The sequence below is a fragment of the Genypterus blacodes genome, unplaced genomic scaffold (genome assembly GCF_046128005.1).
Source record: "Genypterus blacodes isolate CSIRO-AG114 ecotype Tasmania unplaced genomic scaffold, CSIRO-AGI_Gbla_v1 ptg000028l_1, whole genome shotgun sequence".
Taxonomy (NCBI): domain Eukaryota; kingdom Metazoa; phylum Chordata; class Actinopteri; order Ophidiiformes; family Ophidiidae; genus Genypterus; species Genypterus blacodes.
In genome coordinates, this window is record NW_027466841.1 from 1,092,501 (window position 1) to 1,104,692 (window position 12,192).

Sequence of the window (12,192 nt, forward strand, 5' to 3'; positions counted from 1 at the left end):
AGAGTAAAGTGACTTTGTGAGTCAGCTGAGCCTCGGACCCCCGGGGCGCACAGCTGAGCGCGCCTGGGGGGGATGTAGACGTGTTGACTGGTGGACACCGCCTGTCCCCGCATGTCCCCCCTGTTCCCCTGCGCGTCTTCCAGCGTCGCGTCCTCACTTTGCCCGCGTCCCTCCGTGTTGAAGGGCGGACACAGTTTCGGGAGATTCTGCGGTATTTTCACCGTTAAAAAGGTTTGGAAACGCTCGCGCACGATGTCCTTTATTTCCTTCCCGTGGAGAAATATTTAAAAGGAATTTACGCAGACACTATTTGAGGGATAACTGAAATTCAACAAGGTTGGAAAGTCGAAAAAGAAATTATTATAATTATTATTACTATTATCATTATTAATACTTGTGCTTCCCGTTTGTGGCTGTAACTTTGTGTGCCGGTTCTGTCTGATTTGAAATGTCGCTTTGATATTCGGACCGTATCAATCCTGATCGATACGGGATGAATAAACATTAAATCTGTCCGGTGCTGCGTTCACGTGTCCGCGGGTTTCGGTGCTCGGCTCCTCTGACGCGCTCCAGCCCCGCAGGCTCCACTCAGGTCGGATACACGGTGTAAGTTTGCAGCGTTGGAAGCTCCGCTCCTCCAAGTCTCTGCTGATAAAACAAATAAATAATAATAAATAAATCATATCCACGTTGCTTTGATACTTACATATGTTCAAGTTTGCAGCCTGTGTGTATGAGATTAATACAAATATTAGAAAGAGAAAATCAAATCCCGTGGGAAATAAGCAATTTAAAAAGAAATCAATCCAAACATAATCACAGCTTGAAGGCTTCAGTGGCTCTGCAAGTGAATTAAGATCAGCGACATGAGAGGACATATTTAAGGAATTTAACGTTACTGTATGATGGTGAAATTAGGAGAAGTGGCTTGAGATGACAGACACACACACACACACACACACGGCTGCTCACATGCTTATCTCTTATCATTGTGATGATTACAGGCTCAAATCCACTCATTTCTATATTCACAGTGACTTGCACTGACATGGAGATAAATATGGAGACAGTTTAAGTGTTATAATGAGAGACTTTGGTGCTGCTGAGAGACTCTTAGAACGTGGGAGTGAGACAGAACTGTAATAAATACAGTCCAGTTCATGGATATTGGCCTCAGCAGGGGGTTTTGCTCTGCAGTCAGATCAGTTTCTATACAGCAGCCAGTTCCTCTGTGGACAAAATAAATAAATATGACTACAAAAAAAAGCAGCAGCTGCCTTGTTCTCCACTTTTGACAGCGACTGAGATCAAGGCTCGGCAGCTTCCTGCCCCCTCCTGACCCGGTTCACATCTGCAGGATTCATCTCACGCTAAACAAAAAGAAAGACTGAGGTGAGAACTGAAAGGAAACATGGCGTGTTAAGATGATCCAGAGGCAATTAAGAGAGGCCGGAGTGAGATGAAGGCAGGATGCTGTGGAGGAGCTGCTCTGGCCTTCCTGACTCTTTAAATCAGCTTTGGTGTGAACCTGCACTCTCACCATGACAGTTAGAGGTTGAAGTCCTTCACCTTTGCCAAAATGGCAGCCAGCAAAAAACCCTGGTCTGTGGGGACAAAGCAGCCAAGGGAAGTGTCTTCTATATATAACGTCTCACTCACAGTAATGTTTATGGGTGGGTGTAAAAGCATTGATACATAATCGGGCAAGGAGAACATATGTTCCTATAAAACGCCTTCTGTTCCCGCTTCATTGTGCTCCCCAGAGGAGGGCGTGGAGGTACTTAAGCTAGACACACACTGTGCGCATCTCCAGAGACCCGGGTAATGTTTATAAAGTGGTGACTGCTCCTCTTCCTCCCTCCTATACGCAGATAGGAAACACAAACGTGTGTCCCTTTTTGCTGTGATGTGTGTCAGCCTGTGTGTGTGTTTGCGGACGCCGATGAGCCCCTGAGCCTCCGTCTGTGTAAATGACTGTGAATGGTTATAAATGTTGGCCAACTTATGCTACATCATTGATGAAGTGCTGCGAGTGGAGCCGGCGCTCCTGCAGTCACACCGGTGCTTTCCTCAGCTCATTAAGGCAGCGAAAAGCTCGGCGGTGAGTTGGGACGGGGAGGCCGGGGGAATTGCAGACAATACCAGTATTTTATCATCCTTTGGCTGTAGGAGGCGGCAGGTTTCCAGGCCCTGCAGTGCTGTTTGTGCTCCTCCCACTTCAGGGCTTCGCCGAACATCAACAGCCGTATGTTACTAGACTCCAAGTTCCCTCCTCTTCCTCCTTTTCGGCTTGGCACAAAGGAATTATTGAATTGTCCCGAGAACCTTGAGATTTCTCCCCCCCAAAAAAAAGAAAGAAGTGAGCTCCACGGTAAACAAATAAATCTATTTCCAGCACAGCGACTTCAGCTGCTTTCCAAGTTCCTCTCCCCACTATTCCTTTACTTCCTTTGGCTTCTTCATCTTCGTCTCCTGCTCTCTCTCGCCGAGTGCCAAACATTCCGACCGATCCCGCACTCTCGCCAGTAAGTCAGCGTCTTGTCTCTCGCACACACTGGGAGGCACAGCGGTGACAACCATGACAAATCCGCTGGCGAGGGAGACGAAAGGACAGAAAAGACGTTTATTGTGCTATTGTGCCACGGAGCCTATTTGATTGTAATTAAAAAGCTTGAATGGGATCCAGGATGTGTTTCTCGCCTCTCCGTTCCCTTCTTAATATTGTTATTAATCCGCAAAACCGTTTCAGAGTTAATTAAAAGCAACGACTTCAGCATCAGTCTCTCAAGAGGACCATAGTGAATAATCACTCTGTCTCCTCCTTTAATAAGCCTCCACGTCCTTCGTGCACATGCCTCTTCCCGAGCAATTACTGCTTCAGTCGCCGCCTCGCTCTCTCTCTCTCACACACACACACACACACACACACACACACTGTATGCGTGCCCCCCCCTCTCCTAACCCACCCCGGCTGTGCGCTGCCCTCCATCTCTCCTCTATGTTAAGTCTGCGGTTGCTCACTTTTCAAAAAGGAGCTTGAAAGTTTTCATCTTTAAAAAAAAAAAAAGGAGAAAAGAAAGCAAAAACTGCAGCAGCACAAAGGGAAAGCCAGACTGTGGGAACACGCAATCGATTCTCACACGGGGACATTAAGCGGAGACGCACATAACTGGAATGAATTGGGGGTCTGTGTGTGTTTGTGCGCTCGGCTTCAAACCGAACGCCACTCTGTCTCACCTGGACTGTTTATGCTACGGCTGGTGTGTGTTGTTACTTCGGCTAATAGAGACATCTGAAGGGAGGGGGGGGGTGGGGGAGGGGGGGAGTCAGGTGTCCATACTGCTGTGTATCCAGGTGTCGCCCACGCGTTGTGTCCAGCATGTGATGCCATCTGGATGAGGGTCTGACGCTTAATTTTAAATGTTGACATACGCTTTAAATCAAGGTGGAGAGAGAGAGAGAGAGAGAGAGAGAGAGAGAGAGAGAGAGAGAGAGAGAGAGAGAGAGAGAGAGAGAGAGAGAGAGAGAGAGAAGGAGAGGGATTAGTCTTATCATGTCAGGGCTCTGAGCTGTGCTGTTTGGCTGAAACACATCCGACGGCTTTCTGCTATTGAAGTGGCGACTGTTCTTCTAGGTTCTTCAGTTTCGAGATTTGAAAAAGAACTAATAAGTCTAAGAAGTGCTGCACACGTTAACCAACACCTCTTTCGTTTCAGTATCCGGGTGGTAAAGGCACCTGAGACCATCAAAACACTTTCAAAACACAGTTTGAATGTGTTGCAAACGTGATACAGATGCAATAACGGAGAGAACCGAGTGTAAACAGCACGAGAAGTTTGAGTGATTTTAGCATTCTGGACCTGCTATTCTCTGGGCTGCAGCACTGAGCGGCCTCTGTGTGTAACAGAGAGACTCTGTGTGAGATGGACAGGCAGGGTTTGAGAGAGAGACACCCCCCCCTCCACCCCTTCCCTCCCTCCCTCCTTCCCTCCTCCACCTCACCCGCCTCGACTTCGTCTTCTTCACCCCTGGTATTGATCCTCTTATGTGTACACGAGCATGAACAGGCGCGTGTGCCCACATGTGTCCCTCGCCTTCGTCTGACAGGCGCTCTCGCCCTCTGTGTGATGTACGCCGCGCCGCCTCTTCCATAATCAGCGGGCGAGGCGGCGGAGGCGGACCTTTGGCCTTGATCTGCTGTGTAATTGGACATTGGATTTGACACTCGGCCGGCTGGAACATTAGAGCGAGCCTAATTAGGTGTGAGGGCTATTAAACCGAGATTGGCCCGCGCTGTTAGGAAATACCACATGGACTGGAAAAAGTCAGGATGACACCTCGGCTGTCACTTGGAAGCGGAGGGAAGAAAATCCATCGTTTATTGGTGAAGTTTCAAAATTTGAACTGCCTACCACTTAAACCGTCACACACACACACACACACACACACACACACTAGGATGAAATGCTGTTTGATTATCTCATGTGCTGTTAAATCAAACACATATGTTCAGAAACAGGCTGTAGGTTTCCTGCGTCGCCGGCTGACTCAAGGATGTGATGGCGTTGACTCACAAGGATCCTTCATTATAATGAGCGGCACCATATGGGAGATAGACAAGTGCCCCTGGACTCCTTATGTAAACATCACTCCCTCTCTCTCTCCCTCTCTCTCTCCACGCCCCTGACATTTAGCCGTCCCCTTCAGCGATACTCACAATCCTCTCTCTCTCGCGCACACACTCAGGACACACTCGACATGGCTCACCGTCCGCCGCTACGTCGCTCGACACGTTTAACACGTCCGCCGCGTTTCGACTCGGTAAGAAGATATCACCCGGCCCCTCCAGTCTGAGAGGACGAGTCGGGCCTCTTCACGAGGAACGCAGAGCCGCAGCAAATCCCCCTCCGTTTCGCCGCGCCGAGCTCGGGAAACCACTTTGCCTAATTTGAGAGGATTTATAAAGCGTTTCGGCGCTTCGGGGTAACAAGTATCACACACACACACACGGCGGGGTGGGGAGGAGGGGTAGGGGGGGAGAAATTGAAAGTCTCGTCTGGAGATGTGGCTGAGGGCGATGATCAGGGGGCTGTATAGGCAGACGGCGGCGCGTTCCTTGATAATCAACTGAGCGCGATGAGCCAGACGCGGGGATAAAAGAGCGGCTGGACTGCAGGTCAGAGTTCACCCCCCCCTTTCTTCTCCGCCGCCGCTTCCACCACCGCCGCAGCCTCCGATGCCACAACCTCCTCTTCATCCTCTTTTCAGTTCCGGGGCTTTGGAATGCAGGCGCCTGATGGTCTCTTTGCGAGGCCTTTCAGCATTGTGTAAGCGTTTTCCTCAAGCCGCCAGAGGTTTGGAGCAATAAACTCCTGCGACACAAAGGGAACAGCTGGCGAGATGATTTCAGAAGATTTTTTCAGCTCTTTTTCTGACAGATGGCAATTCTCCTGTCGCCACTTCATTCCTCTTATCATGTTTTCATTTAGGTTGCACCGACAAATAAAGCGACAACACCGGGGACCGCGCTCTCGCTTTCTGACGCCACAATTACATCCCACCTGATAGCTCTCGTGTTCTCATTATTCCAGTAATTCCGTGTGTGTGTGTGTGTGTGTGTGTGTGTGTGTGTGTGTGTGTGTGTGTGTGTGTGTGTGTGTGTGTGTGTGTGTGTGTGTGTGTGTGTGTGTGTGTGTGTGCTGGCCCGGGCTCAGGAGCGTGGCAGGCCATCTAAGCTGCTATTAAGCATGCGGTTCACGGCTGGAATGTTCAAACACAATTAGACAGCGGTACACTTTGATTTTAAAAGAGGGCCAATGGAGTCGTGGAGCCAAAATGGAGGTTTAACATGAAGTCAACAAATCCCCCGTCTGAGTCGTGGAGACGCCCCGTCCTTGTCAACGCGCCGGCCGCGGGGCTAATTCGTAAAACGCGGCCTCGGATTTAATATGTCGGCTCGGGGGGGACATCACGTCACGCCGCCATGTTGGCGTAAACATCGCTGCAAATTAGAAAGGCGTTGCTATGGTAATACTCTTTGTTGATAAATGACACGTATGCGATTTAAAAGTCGTGTTCTCTTCTGTTCTCGTGGCACTGCGCTGAAATCCGCCTTTTCTTCCTGCGTGGACGACCCTTTACTCAAGATAGGGTCTTCTCCTTCTTCTTCCTCTTCTTCACAACCTTTCTGTCTGAAAGCGTTCTTGTTCCCTCTGATTCTGCACGGGTGCTGCTCTCTGCTGTTGTTTTTGTCTTTTGCATCATTTCTGCCAATCCGTTGGCCCTGATCCGCCTGAGCCTCCCCTCCACTTTCACATTTCCTTCCATCAGATTTGACAAGTCCATTTTTGTCCAAACACCAGAGGAAGAGGGGGTGAAAGTCGTGACTCTTAAATAAGCGGCGGCTCAGTGTTTGTATGATGCTTCACGTTTCGCAGCAGCTCTCTCTCTGTTCTTCTCCCGTTGTTGCCACATTCAACGTTTGCATCAATCTGACGTGTTTTTAATAAACAGCCACATTTTGATGACATTTATTCCTTTTAGAGTGAAGCGGGAAAAAATAAATGCTCTCTAAGAACGGAGGAATGACAGTTAAAGTGTTAAAACTGTGTCACATTTTCATTTTAAAAACATAAACACCATCATTAACTGAACTCTGACAGTCAGTTTGCTTGTTTTCCAGTTAAGGGGCTCCGCGTTTGACATTTCCCTCCGTGTGTTATGTGTTAATCTCCAGCACGGCCTTGAATGTTCTGCATCTCCACCGGCAAATAATTCAATCAAAGCCATCACGCCGACAACATTACAGACGCGAGACAACACGCTCCGACACCACTCATTTAGCATCGCCGCCACCGCCACCGCCACCGGCGCTCAAGACCTCACTCGTTCTTTGTCTTGTCAAAGTTCCTCTGCTTATCGGGTGTCAAGGTCACGCGCCGCCACTTGGCTGTTTGTCGCGCTCGCTGCTCGCCGCACATCTGCCTCGACTCGACTCATCCTTGAACCCCCCGGCTCGTATTCCTCACGACTTTGTGCAGCGAAGACAAAACAAAACAAAACAAACGGCTCCATTAGAAGATCCTTGATCATTATTTCAGGAGGAAAAAAAAGCTTTTATTCATGCGTTATATCATCGCACGCAAGCTGTGTGTGGCAGTTTGAATCAGACAGAAGCAAATAATGAGATAAAAACCATTAGAGCAAAGAAACTAAACAGAAAAACATGTCCGACCGCAAGAGTAAAATCCAACATTTATACGTTTGCAGACTAGATAAATCATTGTGCACTTTAAGAAGATAAATCCCCCAAACAGAGAGAAGCATTTAAGCAGGATCACACATCTGTGACATTGCCAGAGGTTCTCCGGCGGCCGCCTGAAGAAAAGCAAAGCCAAATATTTAGCTAAAGTTTCATTAAAACCCCAGCTGACAAATCCCCCCTGAGTCCGCAACCGCCTGCTCCTGCACCTCCCAAAGCTGTAACCTTCTAATAAGATGCTGTTGACTTTGCGCGCTCAGGGCAGATCATTTCAGATTAATATGCACTGGACGCCTGCACCTCCCAATCGGAGCAGGAGGCTCTGTTTGCACATCGATATGAGCTTTGCCAGATTTAATCAGGAGGATAAACAATAAAAAAAATATATACAATATTCCATATATTACCTCTGCATCTTAAAACGCACGCTCCTCAGACTTTCATTATCCGGATTAGCCTTTACACATTTTATAGCGATACGACTGCCACCGCCGGCTGACGAGTCCTAAACCATCAAAAACTTTCAGATCCTCCTTTAATCCGTCTTTCTCGCCGTCTTATCGTCTCTCGGCGGCGGAGTCACAGTTAAGAGGACTGAGAGAGCGTCAACATTGTTCTTCTTCTGCTGAGGGCCGCACCAATAACAGCTCATTCACTGAAATCCACTCGGTTAACTGTGTCTTTTCGAGGGTTTATGAGGAAATCCTGAGCAACACTAGAGGGGCACTCGTTAGAGCGCCGTGCACGCCGGCGCTGCCAAACGCTCAGAAGAAACTTGTTCTGTTCCAACAAATGTGAAAAGGAAATCCATGAAAACACAGAGAACATGGAACAAGGCCGACAGGTCGACACACCAAGTGCCTGATCGCTTTGAAGCGGCTAATGAGCGTCATCATGCCCTAAAGGGGAAGAAACAATAACAACACTACAGTATCTAACTTGTTTCTGTAGAATTTGCTGAAAACCTTCAAATTCATAAATTTATTGATCTGTGAATCGATGGGATCTGATTTGGGAAAAACCTTCAGGCGGTAGAGTACCAACATTCACCACAGGGGGCAGCAGAGCTATGCTGACAGGAGGAGGTGCTGGGATTGTGATTCCAGTCAGATACTGCAGAATATTGACACTTGTTTGGATTGGAAGATTTGGTTGATTCAAGCTGCCAGAAGTTCCCCAGTATTGTGTTTGGATCCCGTAGCTCTCCTGCACAGACAACACACCCCATTAAACCTGCACACACACACATTTGTTCATGCAAGCACTACCACAAAATAAGCAAAAGCTTTGCACATCCAGTCGTGCCACAGGCGGATCAACACAGGAGTCAATTGCAAACCCTGCGTGTCTCTGGGCTCCATGGGGACTTGGGATCGAGATCGGGTTGTTCAAAATATGGCTCAGCTCTCCTCACATCACCGTCGCCCCAATTTGCCAGTAAAATTCATGGAAGAAAGCTCAGCGTGAACGAGGCTCGACAGACGGCTGCTGCTGGAACGACTTTCATCAGGATAAGAACGTGTTTCAGCCTCCAAATCAGTAATAAGCCCATAACATGAGCCTGTAATCCTTCAAAAACAACAAAATAATTAACCTGCACCCCAAAAATGTAATATAATGATTGTTAGTGGAAAAGGCTGATTTGGTGTGGGAGAGTTTCAGATCTAACATAGATACAGTTTGTTATCAACGTGGACCTTGTGTTGAAGATCTGAAAGGTCCAAACGTATAAAGTCTAACAGCAGCTGTGATGTTTCCTGTGAGGTACACACACACACACACACATACACCTGGTCTCTTTGTTGCAGCAGCACAGTCCGACCCAGAGACGCGTCCACAGTCTGTTTCACTGCGTTGCTACAGAGTGAAGCACTTGAGTCTCATTCAACAAGCACTTTGTAATAGTAAACACGTTTACTATAACGAAGATTGAAACTCCTACATCCACTTTGAAATGATCCTTCAAACACTTTACACTTTTATGACCCCTTGAACCGCAACAGAAGACAAAACTGCTGCTTGATTTCCTTCATAAACAACAATGATAGCAGAATTATTATAGTGGGCATATTAAAGACATAACAAAATCACTCTGCACATGTATTTAAGCTCAGATTGATCATATTACTGACTAACTGACGACCTATTTAGTGGTAAATACTATATTATATTATAAACTACCAAAACAATTCAACAATATATTAAGAAATACTTTCTTAAAAAATTCCTCCATTTGTCCTTGGGAGCCAGAAGCGGCAACAAAGACAGAGAAACAGCAATAATCTTTTGAAGCCGATGTTAATTTGAGAACGTTCCATTTCTTCCTCCCTTTCTTACTTTCTTTCTTTTTTTAATAAACCAATGTTTGATTTCCCGGCACGGAACAAGAAATATTTTTACATTCTAATATATCCAAATGTCAGGGGAAGCCGATCCAGGCGCCCTGACATGTTTGGCAACGGTGACGCGTCTGTGCAGGAGCTCGCTAAAGCTTGGAACCGCCACACATTTATCAATATGCCTGCTGCGTGTGTCTGTGTGTGTGTGAGTGTGCATGTGTGTGTGTGTGTGTGTTCCTTAAATACGCCAAGTAATTATTGGGCATCTGCTGCGGTGCCTGTTGGGCCTCGTTGCGGACGCCTTGATTTAAAGCCGCGTGAACAAACGGCGAGCCAAGGAAGGATCCATAGAGGACTTTGCAGAGTCCAATAATGAGCGGCGAGAAAACGCCTGAAATGCATATAAAGTATTGATTCTGATTCACCCTCAGTGACCAGACTAAGTGACTAATTGGCTTATTTAACCAGTCGCCTGCTTTAAAGGACGCACGGCGCTCTCTGTTACTCGTGCTCCGGGGGGAAATAACGATCTCCTTTGGTTTCGATTCGGTTCCATTTAAGTTAGGAGTGATGCAATCCTCCTTGTTAGCAACACCGCCGATTGATCAAGTTTACAACCGGTGAAAAATGTTGGGGGAGGAAGGTTTGGAGTTCACACCCTTTGTGCTGGATCGTATTTAATTAGGCCTGGTGGCTTTGGCAGACGCGGGCTCCAGGTTCTGGACGCTGCCGGCAGCATGGCGGGAGGTTTCAGGCCAGTCTGTGACCTTCACCGCCTTGTCACTCCTCATTCCTCCAAACTTTGCATTCGCTTCCAAATTCGCTTTTCAACCAAGTCCACAAACAATGAGGAACGTCTCAGCTTCATGTAGGAGCACAGAGCGACACGGACAGCAACAACAATTAGTCTGCCGCGGTGCTGTCTCCTCTTTGTCTCACACAGACGTACGCACATGCACAGAAACACACACGTATGGCTGCTGTTGCACGTTTGGCAATGCAGCTAACCCCCTCCCCACCCCACCCCCATGCCTGGAGAGAGAAGGAGAGAGGGAGAGAGAGCGGGAGAGAGAGAGAGCGCACATGTTTGTGATGGAGCTTTTAATTAGCCAGGACAGGTTATTTAAAAGGTGCTTCAAACGTCCTACAGCTAGACTGGCAATGCATACAAACACACACACACACACACACACACACACACACACACACACACACACACACACACACACACACACACACACACACACACACACACACACACACACACACACACACACACAACACACACACACACACACACACACACACAGTCAGACAAAGCCACACAAGAAGATGAAACTGACCCTTTTCCCTCGTCTAACATGCAGATTCATCCCACTGATTTCCGCATGTTATCCCAAACTTCCTTCCACTCCGATTGTCCTCGATGTCTTATATTCTCCCTCCCTGTCTCTTTCTGTGGACCTCATGTCCCCCTGTTTGTTAAGACCTTCTGTGATCTATTTATGGCTTCTTGATCTAAGTCATAAATCTGCTCGACAGAAGAGCTGAAGGTTGAACGTTCAAAACCAAAACAATCGATAGTGAGGCCGGTTTTGTTTGACGCAATTATATATTTATTTATCTGTCTCTCTGATCATTTCTTCTTCTGTGGTTGTTTTCTGTTTTGATACAGAAGCAGTGTTGATATATATGAGGAATTTCTTCACTGGTAAATATATTAAAGGTCCTGCTCTAGCAGTTTTTGACCACTAGTAGTTGTAGTAGTAGTTGAGCAATATGTTGGAAGTGCATGAACATACTTCAGGCTAAAGGGAATAACACGTTATTCTGTACGACACAAAACTCCATCTTCAAGTTTTATTTTAGAGTCTGTTTCCATGTGTTTGGCAATGTGTGTGAGATGTTTTCCCACCTCTCCCGTAATTACTCGAGTGACTCCGGCCTCAGTAAACCTCAGAGGGTCCAGAAAGTGAGTGACTGAAGTTAATAAGTGTGTTATGGACAGAAGCTCACCCGCTCTCCCGTCTCACATCTGTCCCTCGTCCCTTCCAGGTCCGTGCCAGCGCCATCGCCCAGGACGCCGACCAGAACTACGACTACGCCTCCAACAGCGTCATCCTCCATCTGGACGCAGGGGACGAGGTCTACATCAAGCTGGACGGAGGCAAAGCTCACGGAGGCAACAACAACAAGTACAGCACCTTCTCTGGCTTCATCCTGTACGCAGACTGAGAACAGACAAAGAGACAGAGACAGAGACAGACGGTCAGAGAGTGAGAAGTTGAGACGACGAGCTGTACGACAAAAGGGGGGGAGTGTGTGTGTGTGTTACAAAGCCGGAATGCTTTCTAGTTTCCCTAATTCTCTCCATCATCACGGACACCTCTGCTTCCAATCCATCCGCCAGACACCTATGCAGGCTCTGCAGCGGAGCCTGGACGGGAAGCTACTGAGGACACACGGAGAGGTGCTGGGCAGGAGGCGGGCAGGAGGGGAAGAGGACGTCAGGGGGGCGGAGGAGGTGGAGGTGGGCTGCATTTCCTGAGCTCCTCGCAAAAAAAAAAATACGAAACAATGCCGACATGTCAG

The 12,192-nt window shown here is 47.8% G+C and overlaps 1 protein-coding gene across 1 annotated transcript in view; it reads left to right on the forward strand.

The window, feature by feature from the left end:
• Window positions 1–11,835, forward strand: part of c1ql1l2 (complement component 1, q subcomponent-like 1-like 2) — a 12,583-nt gene extending 748 nt beyond the window's left edge. The window contains exon 2 of the mRNA XM_076144263.1: window positions 11,656–11,835. Coding sequence (XP_076000378.1) covers window positions 11,656–11,835 — 180 coding nt within the window. The remainder of the gene's footprint in view (window positions 1–11,655) is intronic.
• Window positions 11,836–12,192: the final 357 nt, after the last annotated feature.